The sequence below is a fragment of the Oryza brachyantha genome, chromosome 8, assembly GCF_000231095.2.
Source record: "Oryza brachyantha chromosome 8, ObraRS2, whole genome shotgun sequence".
In the NCBI taxonomy this organism is placed as follows: Eukaryota; Viridiplantae; Streptophyta; class Magnoliopsida; order Poales; family Poaceae; genus Oryza; species Oryza brachyantha.
Genome location: NC_023170.2, coordinates 15,381,142 through 15,405,472, shown reverse-complemented (window position 1 = coordinate 15,405,472; position 24,331 = coordinate 15,381,142). Strand labels below are relative to the sequence as shown.

At 41.7% G+C, this 24,331-nt stretch overlaps 3 protein-coding genes across 4 annotated transcripts; all 3 read left to right on the top strand.

Annotated features, from left to right (window-relative positions):
• The first annotated feature begins 5,130 nt into the window (after positions 1–5,130).
• On the top strand, positions 5,131–6,632 carry LOC102700732. The gene is made up of 2 exons (XM_040527060.1): positions 5,131–5,367; positions 5,498–6,632. Exon 2 carries the CDS (start codon positions 5,523–5,525, stop codon positions 6,504–6,506), a length of 984 nt encoding a protein of 327 aa, XP_040382994.1. The 5' UTR covers positions 5,131–5,367; positions 5,498–5,522; the 3' UTR covers positions 6,507–6,632.
• Positions 6,633–11,958: 5,326 nt separating this feature from the next.
• On the top strand, positions 11,959–14,238 carry LOC102700453 (caffeoyl-CoA O-methyltransferase 1-like). Of its 2 annotated transcripts, none has more exons than XM_040527062.1 (3): positions 11,959–12,045; positions 12,366–13,063; positions 13,908–14,238. In XM_040527062.1, exons 1-2 carry the CDS (start codon positions 11,989–11,991, stop codon positions 13,023–13,025), a joined length of 717 nt encoding a protein of 238 aa, XP_040382996.1. In that variant the 5' UTR covers positions 11,959–11,988; the 3' UTR covers positions 13,026–13,063; positions 13,908–14,238. The 2 variants fall into 2 exon arrangements, with proteins under 2 accessions (XP_040382996.1, XP_040382995.1); XM_040527061.1 differs by having other exon boundaries at positions 12,366–13,067.
• Positions 14,239–15,897: 1,659 nt separating this feature from the next.
• Positions 15,898–17,401, top strand: LOC102710810 (tricin synthase 2-like). Its single transcript, XM_015840701.2, has 4 exons — positions 15,898–16,116; positions 16,200–16,279; positions 16,404–16,680; positions 16,782–17,401. The coding sequence occupies exons 1-4, from the start codon at positions 15,994–15,996 to the stop codon at positions 17,073–17,075; spliced, it is 774 nt and encodes a 257-aa protein (XP_015696187.1). The 5' UTR covers positions 15,898–15,993; the 3' UTR covers positions 17,076–17,401.
• Positions 17,402–24,331: the final 6,930 nt, after the last annotated feature.

The window sequence follows — 24,331 nt, the reverse complement described above, 5'->3', positions numbered from 1 at the left end:
ATATATGAATTTAGACAATATCAGAAAGTCCTGCAATATACAACATAAGATGTAAATCCTAAAAGTGGTGCGAATTGAGTGCTAAATAATGGAACTTCTCACCACACGCATAAACGCACTCCGCAACAGTTTCGCAGCGAGATCCAGGAGCATAACTGTACTGTGTGCAGCTGTGCGTCTATCCGTAGCGGTACTCTTTTCAAACTCAAAAATGGGGACATAATAGGATATGTACGCAGGCAAGATAAGATGATCAGTGCATCAGGCCGGCGGTTTTTGAAGTCCTCCTGAACCAGCGTGCACTCTGCACGGATCAGTCTGCACTGTGGCGGATTCAATTCTTGCTGGGGATTTTGCAACGTTCGCTTCATCATTCCATTGATTGCTGTTCTTCCGTGGATTCCCGTGGCAAAACTGGGCTTCAGAGCTGTAGCTTCACTGAAAGCGCTGGATATGGCTCGACACATCTCGGCCTCACCTGACTGATGGAACACTCTCAGTTTTATATATGGGCTGAAAGTTCAGAAAGCAGAATAAATATTGGGCCTGGTATCTCTCGTATAAGGACGTTGGGCCTGGTATCTCTCGCAAAAGGTGCAAAAGGTCGATGCGGTTAATATATTTTCACCGAAGGTTTAATAATGAAACTATTTATTAAAAAGGTTTAAAAATAAAAAAAATCTATACGGACTGAAATTTATCTTTAAAAAGTCATACCCACAGGGGAGAGAAGCACTTAAAAAAAACAAGTAAATTTTTTTGGGGGTGAAATACAGTGCAAACTCATATACTCATAACACATACGCACTAACACGTATAAACACACGTATGCACACTCTAACTCTATAAGTGTGTCACCGGCAACATATATGTCATCTAGTTAGTTGTAAATATGGACACCCATACGTCGGATTCAGAATTTAAACCTGTATATACATATTCCAAAAAATAATAATTGGGGGTTCGGTAATTCCTCTTCTTTTTTTTTTATTAAGAAGAGTACGCACAACAAGCTAATGTCAAAGTACAAATTAACACTGGACTATTGCATTGTCCGAATTTTCCATCTAAACTAAAAAAAATCTAGATATTCAACAACTAAACTTTTCAAACTAAACAAATAAACATCGCTCTAATAACCTTACAGAATGGAATAAACATACAAACATCCCGACAGCTACACCCGTAGATGTATATATATAAAGCCAAACCATTCAAAAACGACCATTTGGGAATTCAGAAGTGGATTAGGAAGCAGCTTGAACTGATTTGCCTCGGAATGTGCGTCAAAAAAAAAAAGGAAAAAGGAGGGTGCTCTAATTGAGGATTCTGTTGTTGTCTCCGAATGTTACTTCTAGTTGTCCACACATTCATGGCCAACCGATGGCTCGGCACTTCAGGGTATTGCCGAGGTAATGGATTGCAGTCTCCAATTCTTGCCTGCTTGCTGCCTGCTCTCGTAGAGCAAGTATAATAGAGGGCGGTAAGTCGGCAAAATAGTGAGGTGGGGGATGGGAGGAGAGAGGAAAATCGGAGTATTAAGAAATTAAGTTATAACCAGCACAGACAGAATGACCAAAAAATTCTGTGAGAGAAACAAGTGAATCTTGTATTAAAGATAAATAGCTAACTAATATATATATATATATACATGTATATATATATATGAGCTGAGAAAAACTATAAAGAATCCTATAGCGGGCTTATATATTAGTCCCTCCATATTTTTGTATATGACGCCGTTGACTTTTAGGTCCATATTTGACCATTCGTCTTATTCAAAAAAATTATATAATTATTAATAATTTTGTTATAATATAATTTATTATTATAGAAACTTTAATTATACATTATAATTTTACATATTTGAATATAAATTTTAAATAAAATAAATAGTCAAACGTGATTCAAAAATCAATGATGTCATACATAAAAATAGGGAGTATTAGCCTTGCTCTTAAGCTTAGAAACTTGAGCTTTGATTTTGTCACGGCATTTCGTGAACCTTGGGGGTTTGTCGTTGCATTCACGAGCAAATCAGATCCAAACGTCGTGTGATCTTTTGTGATTGGGTTCACTCTGCACTGCAGCAACGGCAGGATTCCTTTAGCAAACCTATCGATTTTTGGGCCCTCTGATGTAGTATGGAAGCAAGAGAGATTCAGAATGTACTGTGTTGAACTTCGTGAGAAGTACGGAGTACAGACGCTTAGAGCAAGTTCAATGTAGGCAACTACTTGGTCCAATTCATATACAGTTAATATAATAGTTAATTTATATAATAATTAAATACAAAACATTAGTACATAGTCTTACATGTCATATACACACTCTATCTTAGAATCTGTTTACAGCTGGCTACAAATTAGTAGCCCACCTCTCTTCTCTCTCTTTATCTCTTTAAAATATGCTTATAGCTGGCTTATAGCTTGCTATTATACCTGCTCTTATAAGTGTTCTTTGGTATACGTAAAAACAAAGTATAGTAAACACCAAGAAAAATTTTCTTTAATACAAGGTGCAGAGAGAAAATAATAGTAGAAATTTTACATGCACTCCAACCTCTCTTATATGGATTAGTGTGTATATGCATTTCTATTCCTTCCCCTTTTCTTTTTAAATGAGATAATCTTCTTCCAAATTACTACACTGCAGGACTTATTTGTGCGTATACCTCTAGAATACATCTAGCAGCTAATTTAAAAGGCCTACCAGCGTTGAATATATACCACTCCATCTCATTCCGCAAATCAAAATTCTTTACAATACAAACAAGATAAAGAAATAAACTACAAAACACTACTCTATACATCGGAAAATATAACAACATCTAACCTTTAAAATTTATCCTAAAATATATTATCACCCATTTATTTAATTTTTCATCTACTTTCTCATCTCAGACAATCGGAACCGAAATCTAAAGTACTTTCTTGATCTTTCAATAAACTATAAGGATGTCTTTGATTCGTGGACGATGTAAAATGGGTTGGATCCATTCTTGGATCGTAGGATGGGTTAAATCTATTTTTTTTGTTTGGTTAGATGGATGGGTTGAACCATGTTTTTTGTTTGGCGGGAGGATGAGATGAGATAGGTTGGCCCTGTTTTTTTTGGTTGGGGGATAAATGTTACCTCTCATATCCAAAATAAAATATTAAATACTAGGATTAATATATGAATAACCTAAAATAATTGAATGTATATTTATACAAGTAATATATTTTAAATAAATTAATAAATAAAATAGACACCCAATATGTGCGTCGTGATCGTACTGGGATAGATTCGTCCCACCGTTTGGTGCGATGAGTTGGACCTGGATCTGAGATGTATATTTATCTCTTAGGTTCATCCTATCCCATCAATCCACTAACCAAACATGTCAAAGGAACATCCCTAAAACCTAACCCATCCTAAAACACCTTACAAGATCTTCCATTTTGAAAAGGAGGAGGGTACACACTTAGGGTCACCATTAATCACTTGTCATAATCATCAGTCAGTTACCGACGCTCGTGGGAATCTGACCGGAAGGGCCGTGAAGCGACCACCAACGACCATGCGGGATCAGCGGCCGTCGGATGGGCATCGGACGGCGGAAATGAAGCCGTCGGCAGGGCTTAGTGGCGCCTCCCGCCCACACGGCAGACTTTTCCCGTTCTCTCGCGGCACTGCCTTCTATATTTTCCACCGATGACTCAGCAGCAGCTATGGACCCATACACTGAAAATCACCCCCATTATTTGGTAGAAACCCCGGTAATGCCATTGCCAACATAGAAGCAAGTGAGGCCAATTTGAAACAGATGATTCGTGGAGAAACTTTGTACCATTTAAATCTTTATATGAACTTTTCTACTTGGCCCTTTGAAATAAAGGATTAGAGCTTTCTAGAATTCTATATCCTATAGAATATTGAAGGAATGACTCAGTATACGTAGATTTCGGAGAAAAGTTAGTAATACTTCAACCTCTTGGATTTTTTAAAGACTATGGTTCGATTCTTATGTTTCTCCCATGGTTTATTCAGTGACCATTTATGCATTTTCTCTATTTTATATCTTTTTTCTCACTTACATTCTTACGAAAACAATATGTTCTTATTCCTCTATATTTTTAAATATGGAGGGCAATTCGGGTACGGGTACCGAGTACCCACCGGGTACCCGACCTGACGGGGACAGATACGGGTACAACTTTTTACCCGCGGTAGTACCCGTACCCAACCCGAATCGATGCGGTTACGGGTACGGGTATTTTTTTCCACCCGCGGGTAACCCGTTGGTACCCGAATGTAGCCCACATATTGATTTTTGTCTAAACACTTATTATGTTATTCATATAATAATATTTGTGATGTACTCTTTTTTAGCTACAAACTTTGATATGACCTACGTATTATAAGCTATGTTGTATTTGTTGAACTTATCATGTGTGATGCAATATTATATTATAATTAGTATATTTAGTTTGTTGTATATGTTGAATGATTATTTTGATATGCTTTTGACATGTGAAATGGTAGACCTAACGGGTACGCGATACCCACCTGGTACCCGACGGGTACGGGTACGGGTACCAAATTTAACCCGCGGGTACTGGTACGGGTAGAGAATTCTACCCGTAGGCTTTAAGTTAGCGGACGGGTAATTGCTCTACCCGCATCAAACCCGACCTGTTGCCATCCCTATTTTTCAATTACCACATCCACTTCAAAATATAAGATTTTATAGTATTGTGTAGATTTATATAAATATTAATATATACTTACATAAACAATACGGAATCAAAACAAAACGAACCTGTATGGTAAAAAGACATACCGTTCTAACCCCTAGGGTCAAACACGGCAGCTTGTAGACAAATTATAGCATCGGTTTTTTCAGCATGGACCCCAAAACCGACACATTTATGAGGCTCACAATCTAGAACAAAGAGTCATCTAAAAAGTCTATAAAGCCACAATAATTTTATGGCAAAGGATGCAAATAACCACCAAAATCGAGGACTATTGGATGTCCAAGCACAAGGGTTGGTGCGATTTGCATCTCAGTCAGCCAGTCCTCAATTCTTGATCTATATTAAATTAAAAAACCATTTGTTGACTCCATAACCACGAGACCTCTTCTATTTGGAATTCTCTGTCCTATTTTCAGCTCATATTCTAACCATTGATTATGCCATGATTGGATCTTGGCACGGCGCTCTGCATGTGTTTTTGTGCTAATCAGCTGCCCCTAATCGCCTACCACTCTAGACCATTCTGCATTTCTGCTGCTGCTTAGCTCCTGATACAAATTTGCACGCTGCCCGGTGAAGAAATTCAACAATCGAGGAAGGCAACAAAGGTTTTCTGAACTCTGAGGTACGAAAGAAATCGTTTTGTTCCACAGTTGAGATCATCAGTTTGTTTCTGAATTTTTTTTTCTCTGTCAGAGATACATGCTGTCAGAACTGCGTGGCACTTAATCTTGTTGATTTCGCGGGCGTTTCAGATTGGCTCGAGCTAGGGAGAGATCGATGGGGTGCGTGTCGTCCAAAATCCTGAGCAAATCAGGGAGCTTTCAGGAGAAGGTGGTGAGCCATGGATTCAAGAGGAGTAACCTGATCGAGGAGATCATCCTGTCCAACCCAAAGAGCAATGGGGATCAGTTCTTGGCGCTCCTCCGGGCGTCCAACGCGGCGAAGGACGCCGCCGATCAGAGCACGGCGACGGCGGCCGCCGAGCAGCTCGTCAAGATCGAGACGATCAACGTGTCCGAGCTGCTCGCCGGGCTGGAAGAAGACGACGACGAGGAGGAAGAGCGTAACGGCGGGGAGACGTCTTCGGCTCAGCCGTGCGTGTTTGATGCCGCGGTGGGGAGGGCGAGGAGCTTCCGCACGGTGGAGGAGTACGACGCGCTGGTGACGCAGAGCGGCTCGCCGGAGCAGGGCACTCCGGCGAAGCAGCGCGAGTCGTCCGAGCGAGAGGTGGAAGCCAGCGCGGCAGCGGCGGGAGCCTGCTCCGCCGATCATCAAGACGCAACGAGCGCAGAGCAGTGCAAACCGTCGGAGCAAGAAGAGGCCGCCGCCAGCGGCAGCGGCGGCGGGAACAAGAGGCGCGCGAGGGCGAGGCAACTCGGCGAGCTGAAGGTGCCGACGGCCTTCGACTTCTCCAAGTCCGGCAGCCTGCGTGACTGGCTCCTCCATGGCGGACAGATCTTCTCGCCGGGCTCCTACGTCACCCCCAAGTTCGGCACCACCACGGCGGCGCCGCAAGAACGTGGGGTCGATCACGCCGGCGAGCCGAGGCCGCAGCCACAGCAGCACTCCGTGTTCGATCCGGAGCTGGTCGCGCAGTTCGAGCAGGCCATGGAGCGGCTGTCCAAGGACGAGGAGCGCGCCCTGGAGAAGATCCTGGAGGCCATGGGAGCGGCGGCGGCGGCGGAGGACGAGGTGGAGAAGGAAGGGACGGCGAGGCTGGAGACGCCAAACGATCGGCCGGTGATGTTGTTGCAGGAGTAGGCGACGGTTTTTGTAAGGTTTTTTGCAGCGCGCGTGATGTAATTTGCGAAACCTGTAGCTTTTGCAAAATGTACATATGAATGTTCAGTTGTTCAGTCATGGTTTGTGCCTGAGTAAATCCCAGTTGAATTCAAATTCAAATTCAACCAGACAAGAGGATTACTATGAACACAGCAACAGTTCATCAAATCCTCAAAAAAAAAATGCACCCTCTAATTTTTTTTTGACATCATTGACTTTTATAGTTACGTTTGATTTGTTTGTTTTATTTTAAAAATTTTGTGTAAATATACAAAGTTATAAATCATTTTTAAAAATTTCTTTAGTAATAAATCATATCATAACAAAATAATTAAGAATATAAATTTTTAAATGAGAAAAATAATCAAACATATGTCAAAAAACAACGACATCAAATAAAAGAAATAAAAGAAACACTAAGTATTATCTAGTGACCTATCGGCCCAAGCAAGCACATTGCAGTGGATAGCACATGGTGTGGGCTGCGTCCACAAAGACCCATGTCAAGCGGACCTCCACCGTTGGTAAGCTTGGCAACGAGGCAGCGAACGAGGGTCCGTTGGCCCCGAAAAAAGTTGAAGATGCTCACTTGGCGGCGGCCGGAGGCGGAGAAGGCAGCGGCACACCGGCGACAGAGGGTGGATCTGTAGTGCGCAGTCTGTGTGAAAACTGTGGCCGTTGAAGCTGAGATAGATACTAGGGTTTACTCTAATGGGCCAAAAGCCCAATAGACTTTCAACAACACCAGCCCAAAAATTTTATTTTTCAAAAAGTTCGGGGCTCGTAGGGATCTCTGCAGTTGCAGAAAACTCTATTCCCCGTCCCCGTCCACGAAAATTCTGGACTCTTGAACCTAAACCCTTGCGTGGACAATGCCCCCCCATGGAGATTTTGCCAAGCCCAAGACCTTGCTTAGTTTCTAATTTTTTTTCAAAAACATCACATCAAATTTTTAGATACCTAAATAAAACATTAAACATGGATAAATCAAAAAACTAATTACACAGTTACGGAAGAAATCTTGAGACGAATCTTTTGAGCCTAATTAGAAAGTGATTAGCCATAAGTGCTACAGTAACCAACATGTGCTAATGATGGATTAATTAGGCTTAAAAAATTCGTCTCGCGGTTTCCAGCCGGAGTCTGAAATTTATTTTGTAATTAAACTACGTTTAATACTTCAAATATGTATCCGAAAACTTGATGCGATGTTTTTGCAAAATTTTTTTGCAAACTAAACACCACCTAACTGTTGGTGTGAGAAGGGGGAGGCCAAGACTAGGGTGATGATGTGTTATGAGGCAGAGGGCACAGATGAGCGTGCGGATGAGCCCCATCCCCACGATTCTTCGCTTGCTGATATGCCTCTCGTACAATTGCACATCCCTTGATGACCACGACGATTGACCACCCTCCTCCGCTGCTTGCACCAACCATAGTCATGGGGGCCACCGCCGTGTCACCGTCGACAACGCCTACCGCAAGTACGTCATGGTGTCATGATCTAGCATCCCCATGTCGTACACCACGACACTTCGGTCGGTTGACCGCACCACCAACTATAGCCCGTCGGTGTTAAAAATATAAGCATATAGATTTAATTTATTCTATAAATAAATTATGACAATAAATATGCAAAATAACAGAATCATCTAATACGATCTAGACATATAAATTAGCACTACACGCAAATAGATCAAATACAAGTAACATCACTGAAATGTATCGACAATTCAAAACCAGATTCTGAACAGTAGCATTTGCACTAGTTGTCGCATGAACTTTGCATAGCAGCACACCTGATGGATCACTACTGAAGAAGCAAGACACACTATGGTGGATGAACAGCAAGCAGTCGCATGTAGTGTTTCCAAAAAAAACCTTATTCATTCTTTCCTGATACAGGGCATCAATCTGGTGGTGCACGCCGACGAGCGGAATGGAGTAGACAACTTACAACAATGTAGTACAGAGGGAGTAGCAAACCCTAGTTGTTTTTGCATATGTTGTGTGGAGGTGTCAACTTGGTATTTATAGAGAGATTGGGACGCGTGAATTATTTCTATAACTTGAAACCGAACCGGATAAGTCATACATAATCTATTAGGGCTCCCATGAATTAGATAAGCAAGAATTCTAAAACAAACTCTAGATAAATCCAGTAAAATTTGCAGTAAAACAAAACTACAAAAGGACACCACATTTGCACAAGCACGAGGAGCCAATTTTAATGGACCATTCACACACATGTGTGTGATTCTCTAGTTCTCTCTTACACCATTGTTCAAATGGTTGGCTAGAATACCATTATACATTATAAAGAGGTCTTCATCTCCTAGAATAAGTAGGATGAAACTAAAGTTCTCACACGAAGACCTTCTATGAAGTGAGGTTTTGAGAAATATTTATAAATTATTTTTCCGTGGGCTAAGACCCAAACTATAATTTCAATAGTCGACGGAGTTGAAGGAGGAAGAAGCCTTCAGAACAAATAAGGGAGAAACAAACAAAAGGGAGGAAGAGAAAAAAGGTGAGAGAGAAGATAATATTTGGGCTTAAATATTTTTATTCTTTTCTTCGGAGACTTATACGTGACTCTTGTGTACTTAGGCACCACCATCCATTAAAAGACTAGATCAACATGCCATGGAAGTACCATGTCAACCAAAACTGGTCATAATAATGCTAAGGTACCTCATTTATACTAGTTCCAAAAGTTGGGAGATGACCTATTTGCGATTAAGAAATGTGATTGTAACTGGACCAATAGTTAAGGGATCTAACATGACTTGTTTCTTGCTTTTTCCACTGTATTTTTTGGTTTAACCCTGCAGATGTACAGTGCACATGAGCTATTTAACCCATCCAAAATTCACGTGGCCAAATGGCTTTGCTAATGTCTAATCAGATCTTTAAAAAAACCCCATAATCTCTAGATGCAATTTGGCTTCTATCGTTTGCAGTTACAACTGGTTATAATTTAAAATTTAAATTTTAAAACCTAATTGTGGAGTTGATTTTGTTATTCTTTTTATTATTATGATTTATTTTATATTATTGGCTTTTGAATCACTATAGATCCGTATATAAAAGTTATATTATAAATTATTTTTTATTTGTAATTAACTGTTTCGCTTTTGATTGGCTTCTTTGTTAGTACAGTAACTCCTTTTCTGGATGACTCGGATAGTGGTTGGTAGAATAGTGTGGGTGAAACTGACAACAAAACATCTCTAGAGCCAGAAAAATCCGTAGAACCGCCAAAAATAGGTTATAGATGCAAACATCAAAACGATTTGAGTGTTACCAATCAATTAAGTTGAAAACATCAAAAGATTTCACTGTTACCAAATTTGTCAAGCTGCAAACATCAAGACTATAGTTGTAGGTTAGAACTGCCGTCCTTCCAACAACCATTTGCTATTGCTAATCTAGTTGCCAAAGTCTTCGGATTAAATCGTTGTGCTTATTCAGCGAGGTGGATTTAGGTGGTGGTCGAGACAAGTGACTTATTTTTAGTCCCTTGTCTCATTAAATGTTTGAACGTTTATTATTATAAATGGTAAATGTAGACTACTAATAAAGCTCATCTATAATCTTGGACTAATTCGCGAGACGAATCTATTGAGCCTAATTAATCCATGATTAGCCTATGTGATGCTACGGTAAATATGCTCTAATTATGGATTAATTAGGCTTAAAAAGTTCGTCTCGTGGATTACCACTTATTTATAAAATTAGCTTTTTTTATTAGTCTATGTTTAATACTTCGAATTAGTGTCCAAACATCTGATGTGACATGGGGCTAAAAAGTTTAGCCCTATCTAAATAACCCCTTAAACTTTCGAAGAGTCCCTTTGTTGCATGGTGAATTGCATGCTACTCCATAGGTATTTTGGTTTTTGTCCGAAGTGCCAAACTTTCTTAAATTCTATCCATTTATAGAAAAATATAGTAATATTTTAACACAAAATAAAATAAAAATATATTCAATGGTGAACTCAATATAAATTAATTCGGCATTGTAGATGTTGCTATGTTTTTTCTATAAAGTTGCTCAATCCTAAAATAGAATTAACATTGATTGTTCTTAAAAAAAATAAACTTTGCAGGAAAAGCTAAATATGCTCCTAACTGACGATGCAGATATTGTATCACTTATCACCCTATAAACAAGTACATGATGAAAAATTAAAAAAGTAAGTTTAGCTCCAAATACACCTACTCCCTCTTCTATATCATATTATAAGGATTTCTCGGTTTGTCTAAATTTATCCATGTATCATATACATGTCTAGTTTCATTAGCACACAAATAAATCTAGACTAGGTCAGAAAGTCTTATAATATGAAACAATGTTTAATTTGTCCCTTTTTTTCATGATTGCAACATGATATATGAAACCAAAATCTATTTATTATAGAAAAAAACTACAGGACGATATTCCACACCTCGGCATACATCCGCGCATCCGTCTTGGCATACATCCGCCTCCTCCCGTCTATCTCCTCATGGATATCCTGTTCGGACGGAATACCGTTACATAGCAATCCTCTTTATTATTCCTATGTTTTCCTGATTTCATCGTAATCGGATCGTACATGTCACGCGATCTACGCGGTCACACAGTTTATACTAGCTTACCATTAATCCGATTTTTTATTCGAAGAAACTACCGTAAACTACTAGTCACTAGTGTGATATTGAGCAAATAATGCGGATGGATGCATGCATGATATAACCCTTTCAAGGATTGCGTCCATGGGAGGCATGTGAAGGGCAGCTTGGCCACTGCCCACTGCACGTGATGCACAAAACGTGTCCTGTGCTTGCCATGACATGCCCCATTTGGCCATATGGGTGCTCAGTTTTGGAAGGTTGTTTCTGCTCTTTCCCCTCCCCATGTTCATATCCTTCCTGTTGGTGAACACAACTTGCCAGAAAATGTTAAGGGAATCCGATGTCAAGCATGTTGCCGGTTTTTCTTTCAGAGCAACTTTATGGTCTCTGATCAAGAAGGTACTTTATAGTGTTAAATAAGTGAATGCAAGTTCTTGGCACCACACAATCCACCCAATTGCGCACCCACGTGTCATGCATGCTCTGTAACAGTTCTGCATTTCATTTTCCTGCAAATGATCGGACCACGGAGTGAATGTTAAACTCTTCGAGAGGCATCTCTTATCTTATTAAATATAACTTCTAAAATCCATTAAAAAACAACATTTTTTTGTTACAGATTATAAATGTCATATTTGAACTTGCATATTTATCGAGTTGTATATTTAATATTAATATATCTTTATATTTTTTAATTTTTGGTAACATTTAAATAACATGCAATAGACAAGAGAATATCCACTTAAGAGTTTAGAGTATTTTCCCATCTAACCACAATTAAAGAGGCCCATCAAACAGAGACCATAGCGAGAGAGAGAGAATCATCAGAGCTTGGTTAGCCATGGCGACCTACCGGCCGGACAGCCACACCCTCTTGAAGGCCGATTCGATCGTGGAGGTACGTACGTACGTTCAACACTCTTTCTCATGAACGATGGGCGATGGTTGCACGCAGGGTTTACCTTACCGTCGTCGACAGAATACGATTATCACGGTTTTGTGCTGTGATAATCGCGATAACCGTGGCAAAGATAGAAACCGTCGTTTTGGTGAACCCTGGTTGAACGTGTGTTCATAGATATAGTCCGTCGTTCTTTTTCTCTTATGCGTGTAACATATTTCCGATTAATGTGCGAGTGTGGTGCGTGTTAGTGTCTTTCTTCCATGTAATCGAAAAGAAAAAAATGACGGATCGATGCATATGCGTGCACCGTGCAGTATGTGCAGGAGACGACGGTGTATCCGCGGGAGCACGAGTGCTTGCGCGAGATCAGGAACATCACGCAGAAGCATCCCCTGTCGTTCATGGGGTCGTCGCCGGAGCAGATTCAGTTCTTCTCCCTCCTGCTCAAGATGATCGGCGCCAGGAACGCCGTCGAGGTCGGCGTGTTCACCGGCTACTCGCTGCTCGCCACCGCGCTCGCCCTCCCCGACGACGGCAGGGTGGTGGCGATCGACGTGAGCCGGGACTACTACGAGCTGGGCCGGCCGGCGATCGAGAAGGCCGGCGTCGCGCACAAGGTCGACTTCCGCCAGGGCGACGGCCTCGCCGTGCTCGACCAGCTGCTGGCCGAGGCCGGCGACGGCGGAGGCAAGCTATTCGACTTCGCGTACGCGGACGCGAACAAGGAGCAGTACCACGGGTACCACGAGCGGCTGCTGCGGCTGGTGCGCGTCGGCGGCGTGGTCGCCTACGACAACACGCTGTGGGGCGGCTCCGTCGCGATGCCGCGCGACACGCCGGGCAGCTCGGCGTACGACCGCGTGGTGCGCGACTACATGCTCGGGTTCAACGCCATGGTCGCCGCCGACGACCGCGTCGAGGCCTGCCTGCTCCCCGCCGCCGACGGCGTCACGCTCTGCCGGCGCATCAAGTGAGATCGATCCATTGATCATCCTGCAGCTACTCAGGCCAAGCACGTATAATCCTTATCATTTTTCACAGTGACACGGTCTTTAAAATCTATAATATTTAACTATAATTTTCTATTATAATATAAAACAAAAATAAATATTTATTTATTTTAATTAAAATACTCTTCGATATTCATCTATACATGTCGCTACGCCCGAGTGACAGGCCAAAACCAGTGGAGGGGATACAGTATTCCCCGTGGTGTTCAGATGACACAATAAACTTTAGTTCTAATTCAACTAGTTTGTCAGACAATGCTTAATGACACCAACCCATAAATTTCTTTGGGCTTCTGTGAGATCATGCCACACACCATGGTTGACTTTATAATCTATGATTCCTGGAACAAGTGCCGAGCAATAATGAAGTGTTATACGCTCTGTGCCAAAACAATCATTTCCCATATAACTTTTATAATAATAACATTGTAATCTACTTATACCAAGTAGGTCGACCGATCAAGAGCTCTAACGATTACTTAAAGTTTAAGACTTTTTATTTCTAGATATTATGAGATTCTGGTGATTTTTAACACCTTATTAGGATATCTTTTAAGTATATCAACTAGGTAATCTATAAATGAGGTCAATGCATTGGTTAACCTACAAATAAGATTTCGTAGCACCAAATGGCATCGAGATGTACTTTAGCACCATCCTTGATGCCGCTAAGGTCGTGTTTGATTTTTTTTTTCCAATCAAGTATTTGTCACGGTTCCTTCTTTCTCGTAATAAGGTTTTAAAAATGCTCAAATATGCAGAGTTAGGAATAATATGGTGTTTAGAGACAAACTTGTCTCCTCTCATTGTATTAACATTTACAGAGTTGTTTCTTTTCTGCCTCAGTGGAAGGTCTTGGCAAAATAAGATATGGATGATGAAGACTAAGCTCGTGGATGGTGTCAAGAATTTAAGACCAGGGTCAGGGATAGGTTGATGCTTTTGTTTGTTGTTAGTGGATAGGGGTCGTTTGTTTTGGTGTAGCCTGTGCTAGTTGTGAGATTTGATTTTGCTCTGCTCCTTTGCTGGCTTGAGTGGATAGAAAGGAAGTGTACTGAAATTCTGGGCCATGCGTGTAAGCTGGTATCCCCGGCATGACTTTTGTTCTGGATATTCTTTTGCTTTAGGCCTTGTACGGGTTTTCAAAATTTTTTTCCAAAAACATCACATCGAACTTTTAGACACTTAAAAAATATTAAACATAGATGAACTAAAAAAGCTAATTACACGGTTATATAAGAAATCTTGAGACGAATCTTTTGAGCCTAATTAGTCCATAATTAGCCATAAGTGCTACAGTAACCAACATGTGCTAATGATTGATTAATTAGGCTCAAAAGATTCGTCTCGCGGTTTCTAGGCTAGCCGTGAAATTCGTTTTTTCATTCGTGTCCAAAAACCCTTTCCGATATCCGGTCAAACATTTGACATGACACTTGTTCTAAAAATTTTCTCAATATAAACACCACCTTAGTAAAAGCAGGGCCTTGGCCTTTTCTCTAAAAGAAAATCTCAAATATTGCCTAAATTTCAGTGTGGCTCAAGTTTCCTAAGAGCAAGTTCAATAATATAGCCAACTAATACTCCAATTTATCTATAACCAATCTAATAGCCAATTCATACAGTAGTTGCCTACAAAATATTAGTATATGGTCCCACATGTCATATACACACTATGAGAGTCCGTGTGTAACTGGCTATAAATTAGTAGTCTATCTCTCTTTTCTCTCATCTTTTATTTTTTTTAAAATATACTTATAGCTGACTTATATTGTATCTGCTCTAAATGGCCCATCAGAAGGTCCAAACAACCACTCACATGGCCCGTCTACGGTTAGTGACGATCGGCCCACGAGAAGGCGCACCACCGAGATCGATCGGCAAACCACCACAGAAAAGATTTTGCTTATTTACATCCACGTATTTGTACGAATCTTACGGCTGAAGCTTCAACAAAGGATAATGGGAGAGAAATGAAAATTTTAGGAACTTGAGCTAGAAGTACTACCTTCGTCTTGAAATAAGATCATTTTTTAATTTTTTATATAATGTTTTGACTCTTCGTCTTATTTAAAATTTTTTACGATTAATACTTTTATTTTTATTAGATGATAAAACATGAATAGTACTTTATGCTGACTAATTTTTTAAAGTTTTTTATAATTTTTTTAAATAAGACGAATGATCAAACGTTAGACATGGAAAAACAAAAAATAAAGTTATTATAGAACCGAGGCGGTAGAAAATAGATGCCGGGCACAACCGCACAAGTGACAAACGATAAGCGGGTCTTCCTGAACCGTGAATGACTGTCTTGTCTTAATTTTTCTTCCGCTCCACCCATCCACCCACGCCACAGTCCACCACACCAGAGCCAAACCACCCGTCGTCACCCCGCGCCGCGAGGGCGGCGTGATCGAGCACGCACGGTGTCGAATCGCGCGCGAGCGGCCGGCCGGCCGCGCAAACCGTCCAGCCGCGCCGCGCATGGCGCGCGCGTCGGACGTCGGCCACCACCCCCACCACCACGCACGCAACCGCTGCGCACGCCAGCAGCGGAAAACAAGCAACCAGCACGAGGAAGACACCCCGAAGGGGACTGACGCCACGCGAGCCGTGAGAAGCCAGCCCCGCCGCGCATGCACCGATCAGTGATCACAGCTGGGCTTGGTGCGTGACCACTTGTCCTCATCCATCGACCACATCCCTGCACACCGTGCATGCTGCTATCTGCGTGAGTGCGACCGAGTACATGGCACACCACGTACTACTCCAGCTGACGCCGGCCGGCACAGCCTCTCGCTCGCCTGTCGGGCTATATCTAGGAGCTTTGCACACTTCTAACTTCACTTCTTCCTGCACTACACACTCCAGGTCCAGGCGGCTGAACTGAAGCGGACACTACCAGCCCGGGCAAGCTGCGAGCACGGCCATGGCGGCGAACGGCGGCGACGCCAACGGCGTGAGCAGCGCCTTGGAGGCCAAGGAGCTGAAGACGGAGATCCACAGCAACGACAGCCCCAAGACCCTCCTCAAGAATGACGCCCTCTACGAGGTACATGCCTAATTATCATTTTTTTTTTCATCCAATCGATTGGGATGAGATGAGACGAGATGACAATGCGTTTTGGGATGCAGTACATGCTGAACACGATGGTGTACCCGCGGGAGAACGAGTTCATGCGCGAGCTCCGGCTCATCACCAAGAAGCACACCTAGTAATACACGTCTTCTGATCTGCATGCTAATAAGCTAATTAATTCCGCGTGATTACTGGCTTTGATTTGATGAACGGTGATGACATTGTCGTGTGCACGGGTTAATTTTGTTCGATCCAATCAGTGGGTTCATGTCGTCGCCGCCGGAGGAGGGGCAGCTGCTGTCGCTGCTGCTGAAGGTGATAGGCGCCAAGGACACCATCGAGGTCGGCGCGTTCACGGGTTGCTCCGTGCTCGCCACCGCGCTCGCCCTCCCCGACGACGGCAGGGTCGTCGCCATCGACGTCAGCCGGGAGTACTTCGACCTCGGCCTCCCTGTCATCAAGAAGGCCGGCGTCGCGCACAAGGTCGACTTCCGCGAGGGCCCCGCCATGCCCATCCTCGACGAACTCTTCGCCGACGTACGGAACGAACCATAAAGTTACAACCGCCGCCGCGCGCCGGCGATCGATCGATCATTACCATGCGTTCTTCACCACGTCGTTGGATCATCTTGGTGCAGGAGGCGAACGAAGGGAGGTTCGACTTCGCGTTCGTGGACGCCGACAAGGGGAGCTACGTCGAGTACCACGAGCGGCTGCTGCGGCTGGTGCGCGCCGGCGGCGTGCTCGCCTACGACAACACGCTCTGGGGCGGCTCCGTCGCGCTGGAGGACGACTCCGCGCTCACCGAGTCCGACCAGGACATCCGCCGCTCCGTCATGGCCTTCAACGCCATGATCGCCGCCGACCCGCGCGTCGAGGCCGTGCAGCTCCCCGTCGCCGACGGCGTCACGCTCTGCCGCCGCATCGCCTGACCGGTGCAACTGTGCAAGCACCGAACTGCAGTGCAAATAAGCAGCTGCACACTGCACTCCAATTATTATCTATCTATGCATTGTAGTGGTAAAAGACTGGTTTGTGTTTGGAAAAGATTCTCGAGTGATGATGCTTTTAATCTTGGGTGGTCTGCACTGTCAATGGTGGAATAATCATTGGTGTCACCTGTTCATGTGTTCTTGTGCACATCTGCATGTCTGGTCTCTGCATGACTGTATGACTGTCATCCAGACATTCATCAGGGCCAGGTGAGGCCGTGTCAAACCTGATGTGATTGATCAATGATCATCAACTGTGTGCTTTACAAATCTGGCAAACCGGGGTACAGCTGATTTCGTTTTATTACTTGAAGTGCACTTTCCATCTTGTTTTAATCTTCGGAGTGATGAATACATAACGGATAAAGCACATTTTGGTCCTTGAATTTTTACTTTAAGTACAATCTCCTTTCGTATTAAGCTATAAAACTACTTCGAGAACCACATAAGTTCCACTTATAGACTTATTTTAGTGGTCATTTTTGTCCTAACAAATAATGGCATTAGGGAGAGATGTGAGGAGAAAGAAGATACAAACTGTATAATATGCGGGGTAACAACGTGCAATAAAAAATAGCAATGTGGTTTTTGACATGATTAAACCACCACTAAAAATCAAAGCTGGGGTGAAGGCTGCCCGGTTTTAAAAGCGTGCAGTGAGAAATAACTACTTTTGTAGTTCAAGGTGAAATTTAGTTAATGAAAGTTCAAGGACCACAAATAAACTTTATATGTAAATAAAAGTGGAGAGTAGTTCCAAAAGTAGACTACATTTCTTGTGAATCTCTACCGTCTATTTAAGTAGGTCATTCCCAGTGGTTCTTTTATTTGGTATTAATTAGATATCACATTAGATTTTTTAATGATATGACAAGAATTTAATTAAGAAAGAGAAGAGAACCTTTTCATCCTACTAAAAGGCTCATAGCATTGTTTCCAAGCAAATAAAAGCCCAATGAAAGTCCATTGAGACCAAACATTTCTTTCATCTAGATCCAGTGCAGGGTTCGGCCACCTCCTATTTTCCTCTCATCAGGCTCATGCACAATTACTCTCATGCATAAATTTAATGATCTATCAAATCTATAAAACAATAAAATGAAAGATACCACTGAGAGATGTCATTTCTCATTTCATAGAAAAACTATAACCCTAACGTGTCACTCTTGAAAACTGTAAAATAAAAGCGACCACTGAGAAAGACCTATGAAGCACAGTAGTTCATCCTCCTTGCTCTCACCCTAAGAAAATCAAGAAAACACCAACAGCTTCCATCCCCTCCCACGCTCCCACCCTGAGAAAACCAAAAACATATCCCGCCCCTCATGCGATCTCGCCTCGAGAAAGCCAAAAAATCAACCGCTCACAACGCATATAGAGAAATTCAAAACAAATAATCAATTTTTTTCTACTTAATGTAATATTTATTAGGCACATTGCCAACGAGGTTATAAAATAATGATAACATATCATAACTCAATGTATCGTTGTAAGCCTTAGGTAACTTACCTGTTTTGGGGAAAAAGAGGTCAATATAGAAAAATAAGAACTTGGAAACATGCAAATAAAAATATACTAAAAATTTAGGTTTATCTAAATAGTTAGACAACTAACAAATAGTATAGCAAAATAAACTAGAGAGCACATTTTATTTGTTTTAGTTCCGTCTGGAATAGATTATTTGGAATTTGGAATTTGATCAAAAGATGCTCCTGTGAAGTACGAACAAAGCCGGTCTCTGGCATAAGGTTTTTAAGATTCTGCCTATTCTTGCCCACATCATCTGAGTTGACCTTATGTTTTGTCTTGGAGTACCATTGTTCGCTTCTACTTAAATTTTATTTATAAATTATTTTTATTATAAATATATCATATGACTTTTTCCTCAGATCGCAAGCATACTGCCATTATTTTGAGGTAATGGAGAATGGATTATGTTGGCATGCTTCTTCAACCTCTCAACGGTGTAGTTTTTGTAAAATAGTCTTCATTGACATTTGTTATAAAATCATTTTGATCATTTATTTGTACCTTTAAAAATTATCATAAATTCAATTTCATTTATTATTTATCAAGACTTTTAAGCAAATCAAAATTCTACCTCCTCTGTCATACACCTTGTGCTAAAATTTTTTCACTTCCATATCATCGTATAGTATTCGTGTGTGGTTTGCGTCCAGGAGTTAGAACACACCACGTCAGTGTAGACCTGCTGCCTGAAGTGGTAAAACTGGATAATTAAAGCATACTTGTCGAACTGTCAATGCAAATGAAAGCTGCACCCGTTACTTTTAATATCTTACTCAAAATTTTGTCAAGTTTGGAATTGTCGCACCAAATTGACGTCCTAGGGGCAACTCGAGATGTAGCGGTGGTCCTATTGGCAACTCCAGAAGTAGATGGGGGTCGACTTGGATGAGGACCCCACTTGTTAAAAACATCACGTATACCCGTGCGTTGCAGCGCGCTATAATAATTTTAAATTATCTAATGGAAAAGGTACAAATTACCTAGAACTATCGCGGTCGGCCGAATTACCCCCTAAACTCGAAAACCAGACATCTTTCACGCTAAACTTTCAATACTAGGCAAATTACCCCCTTGACCCAATCCAAGGCAATTTTGTCCTACGTGGCGTACACGTGCCAGCTCAGTCAGCATTTTCCTTTTTTAACCGTGGGGCTCACATGTCATAACCCTCTCCCTCCCTCCCTCTCTTGGGCGAATAGCGCGACGGCGGCGGGCGCTCGACGCCGAGCTAGGGATGACAATGGGTAAATACCCATCGGGTATTGCTATTCCATACACATACCCACTAGTAAAATTCCGTATCATTAAAATACTCATACCCGTCATGGGTAAGAAAATTTCACCATACCCATATCCACTTGGGTAAACCTTACCCATCGGGTTACCCATATACCCGCAAAAGTTCAAAACAATCTAAATATCACATTTTCCATATAATATATGCATAGACGCTAGATACTTAGGACATTATACATTTATATAGACCGGTGGAAAAGATATGGATGGTTTAAATAACTATGGTTTTGGTTAATTGGGCTAGGCTAATATGATATTAGGTCATGACATGTATTTAAACTCGCGGGTATTTATTACCCATGGGTAAACGGGTATGGGGATCATAAGAACGTTTCCATACCCACGTACCCATCGGATGAAAGTATTTGCTCAATTACTTACCCATGGATAATATATTTAGCTCATATCCATACCCTCATGGAGTAAATACCCATCGGGTCTCGGGTCGTGGGTCCCCGTTGCCATCTCTACGCCGAGCGGGGACGGTCGGACGACGGGCAGACGGACGCGCCGCGACAACGAGGTGGAGCAGTAGGATGGCGGCTGCGGCGAAGCGGAAGAAAGCAGGCGAGTGGCTGGTGGGCGGGCGGTCGACGTCGCCCGGGTGCAGCGGGTCGGCTCCGGTGCCGCCGTCCACCGTCCTCTCTACTATGCGTCGTCGTCCGCTGTCCTCGTCCTCGCCCGCCATCGCCCTTGTCCCCGCGCGCCGAGATGGATGGCGCCGCCCGCCACTGCCATTCTCCGCTTCGCCGCCGCCGCCGGTGAGTCCTCCGCTTCGTCGCCGGCGGCATCCTTCGCCCGTCGTCCCATCTTGCTGCTCGTCGCGGCGTGGGCATCTGCCCGTCGTCCGGTCGTCCCCACGGGGCGCAGGCATCTGCCCGCCGTCTAGCCGTCCCCACGCGGCGCCAAGCGCCCGCCCGCCGTCCGGCTGTCCCCGTGCGCCACGCTCGGTCTGTTCGCCCGAGAGAAAGAGGGAGAGGGAGAAGGAGAGAGGGAGATGGAGAGAGGGTTATGACATGTGGGCCCCACGGTTAAAATAAGAAGAAAATGTTGACTGGGCTGCCACGTAGGACAAAACTGCCTTGGATTGGGTCGAGGGAGTTAATTTGTCCAGTATTGAAAGTTTAGTGTGAAGGATGTCTGGTTTTCGGTTTTTGGGGTAATTCGGCCGACTGCGATAATTTAGAGGGTAATTCGTACTTTTTCCTTATCTAATTAAGATTAAATTATTGCTGTCAGACTCAATTAACAATGATTTTATAGAAAAACTAAATATATTATTCATTCAGTACATTGTATGGGTTGTGTACGAGAGGTCAACCATATGTTAATGATGTGCTATATATTTATATATAACTATTATATAAGTTGACTCCAGATTAACAATTAATAATGTTAAAAAATTTTAGAGCCAATAGTTAGCCCTCGCTCTAAAAAAACTACCTTCGGCCATGATGCATGTGGTTGCGATATAACTGTTGCCACTGCACCCCACCAATACCAATACCACTTACCGCGTCAATATAAACTATTAGATCGATTATAACAAGTGTATACCAACAAACTACTCCCTCTCCCTCCATTCCATGGTGGACCGCCACGTCCTTTTGCTTTTGATTGCACTTATAAATCAAAATTTAAATTTTTAATTTTAAATTTAGAGTTGATTTTTTATTTTTTATCGTATTTTATTTTTCATACTTATTTTTTATGATAAGAACACATAAACAGAAGTTTTATTTATAAATTATTTTTTATTTATAAATATGATGTTTGGGTTTTTTCTAAAAAAACCAAACAATTACCACTGTATCATTTCTGTTATTTGAAACTTTACCAAAATATAATCATTTCCCACACTATTTATGGTACTATTATCTCTTTAATCACTTTCACATATAAAATTTCTCTCGTTTACCCGCATAACCTCCCCCCTCAACACATTCTTTATTTATTATGGATACCATAGTCTTTTTAACCTTATTCTCTACTGAATAATTTAGATAAACTTGTATTTTGTGAATGAGGTAGTTGATTTTGATATAAAGGAATACCTTAAAGTTTTTCTTAATGGTTCCATAAGTATTGCCTAACCCAAATCGTTTTCCCACTCACCAACCACCCACCGACCCCACGCGGAGGCACGGACGTGAGGACCGGTGAAACGGCTAAAAAAATGGTGAGCATTAGATCCATCTATCTAATCTTAAACCAATCACACACGTTCCATGATTCCACCACCACCAGCTTCGTCAAATATCGCAAGGAGCTTTCGCTGGCTGGCTCGTGAATCGCGCGATACGGCCTATCTAGGAATTTTTTTTGAGAATTAATATTATTTTAATAAAAAAATCATAAAAATAGAGACTATTCAGAAGAAATCGTAAATTTAGAAGCCTATCGAACAGTCGGTGTTTGACTGCTACCCGTTCGACTACTAAGCCAGCCAGTTATATGTCGAACAACCAGTTATATGTCAAACTGCACCACTGAAGGTCTAGTCCGATCTCATCCCTAGTCGACTACTGGCCGTTCGATATGGGTCTACGACAGTTGACATGATCCTATACGATTTTCCACAAATATCCTCTAATTTTACGATTTTCTATTAAAATAATATTAATTCTCAGAAAAATTCACCTCTCCACCCTACTCATTATATTTTTATTCCTTCGTAGCAACTACGGTGTGCTAGCAAGCACTCGCTCATGAGATGTAGCGTTGCTCATAACCGATGCTTTATGGCCCGGTTAACAGGTAGTATGATCTCATTTTCTATATGTTTTTCACCGACACATTTTTAGGATACGTGCGTTTGGTATAAAATTCTTCAATACAAAAGTTCCTTCCTAAATAGTCCGAGACAATTACAAATTTACCACTGATTTAAAATATTAATACAAAACCGCTACTAAAAAACTAAAAAATACCACTAGAATGGTATTTCCCGTGACATCCTTGCAATTTAGAAAAAACTAATGATAAATTTGCAAACCCTCCAAATATTTTAGAGCATATTTTAACCGGGTGTTCCATCTATTTTATATTAAAAGTCAAACCAATATATAGAAAACCACTTAAGTATAACAATATTCAATATATAAAATAAATAGAAATACATTGAATTGTCGATTTAATGATTTGATTTGATTTTGACGTTGTTGATGTCAATTTTTTTTTTATAAATATGATAAAACTTGAAAACGTTTGACCTAAGCCAAATCCAAAGTGATTTAATTATACTAATACAAAGTGAAGGGAATGGTACTTAAATTATTCGTTTATATCTTTAAATAGCTATTAAGAAGCTAGATAATTCTTCAATCTTTTAGTCTCAGCTATCTCAAGCTGGACCTATGTTTGCAAACTTTTTAAAATACGAAATAAAACATGTGTTCTTATCTCACAAGTTATTATCGATTTTTACGATCACTTTGTAAGCTTCTAAACTGTGTGTTTCGTGTAAAAAGTTTATCATTTAGCATTAATACAATCACTTGTATCATCGAATTATATAAAAAACAGATAATGATTCAGTCTTAGTTATATCAGTCACAACCAATAATACACTTGTTAAAAAAAAAAGAAAAGGCTACGACTACGAGTACTACACTATATATTCCACTGGTAGTGCTTGTTTAGTTCCCAATTTTTTTCTTTCAAAAACATCACATCGAATTTTTGGACATATAAATAAAGCATTAAATATAGATGAATCAAAAAACTAATTGCACAGTTATAGAAGAAATGTTGAGACGAATCTTTTGAGCCTAATTAGCCCATAATTAGCCATAAGTGCTACAGTAACCAATATGTGTTAATGACGGATTAATTAGGCTCAAAAGATTCGTCTCGTGGTTTCTAGGCTAACCATCAAATTCGTTTTTTTATTCATATTCGAAAACCCCTTCCAATATTCGGTTAAACATTTGATATGACATTTTTTTAAAAAATTTTCTCAATCTAAACACCACCTAAATGGTGGTCACCAGACTCCAGAGGAGCCAATCAGAGCCAATCCCGATTTCACCAACCGCGGATGACGTCGTCGTCGCCGTCGTCCACCACCGCCGCCGCCACACTTTGGCTTGCCAGCGTTGTGGACGCGCACGCCGGGGAGTCAGAGAGACGGCGACCCACCCGGTGATTTCTCGCAACGCACACCACACCACACCACATCACGAGCCAAGCCAAAGCAGGTGCACCGTGCACGGTGCACCTACAGACGCTGGTCGTTTCAACGATAACTGGGGAGGATTTGGTGTTGCGTCCCTGGCTGTGGGGTCTACGGGGGTTACTGAGTTTGGTGAAGGGCAATGGAAGTAATCACCACTGTTTTTTAACTTTTAACTTTTTGTTTATACTTGTAA

What these genes read in the sequence shown, in the direction of transcription:
- LOC102700732 (XM_040527060.1), top strand. Translation starts at nt 5,523, where the DNA reads ATGGGGTGCGTGTCGTCCAAAATCCTGAGCAAATCAGGGAGCTTTCAG.
- LOC102700453 (XM_040527062.1), top strand. Translation starts at nt 11,989, where the DNA reads ATGGCGACCTACCGGCCGGACAGCCACACCCTCTTGAAGGCCGATTCG. An exon ending in AGGCCGATTCGATCGTGGAG is followed by an intron (nt 12,046 to 12,365) that starts GTACGTACGTAC and finishes TGCACCGTGCAG; the next exon opens with TATGTGCAGGAGACGACGGT.
- LOC102710810 (XM_015840701.2), top strand. Translation starts at nt 15,994, where the DNA reads ATGGCGGCGAACGGCGGCGACGCCAACGGCGTGAGCAGCGCCTTGGAG. An exon ending in ATCACCAAGAAGCACACCTA is followed by an intron (nt 16,280 to 16,403) that starts GTAATACACGTC and finishes CGATCCAATCAG; the next exon opens with TGGGTTCATGTCGTCGCCGC. An exon ending in TCGACGAACTCTTCGCCGAC is followed by an intron (nt 16,681 to 16,781) that starts GTACGGAACGAA and finishes ATCTTGGTGCAG; the next exon opens with GAGGCGAACGAAGGGAGGTT.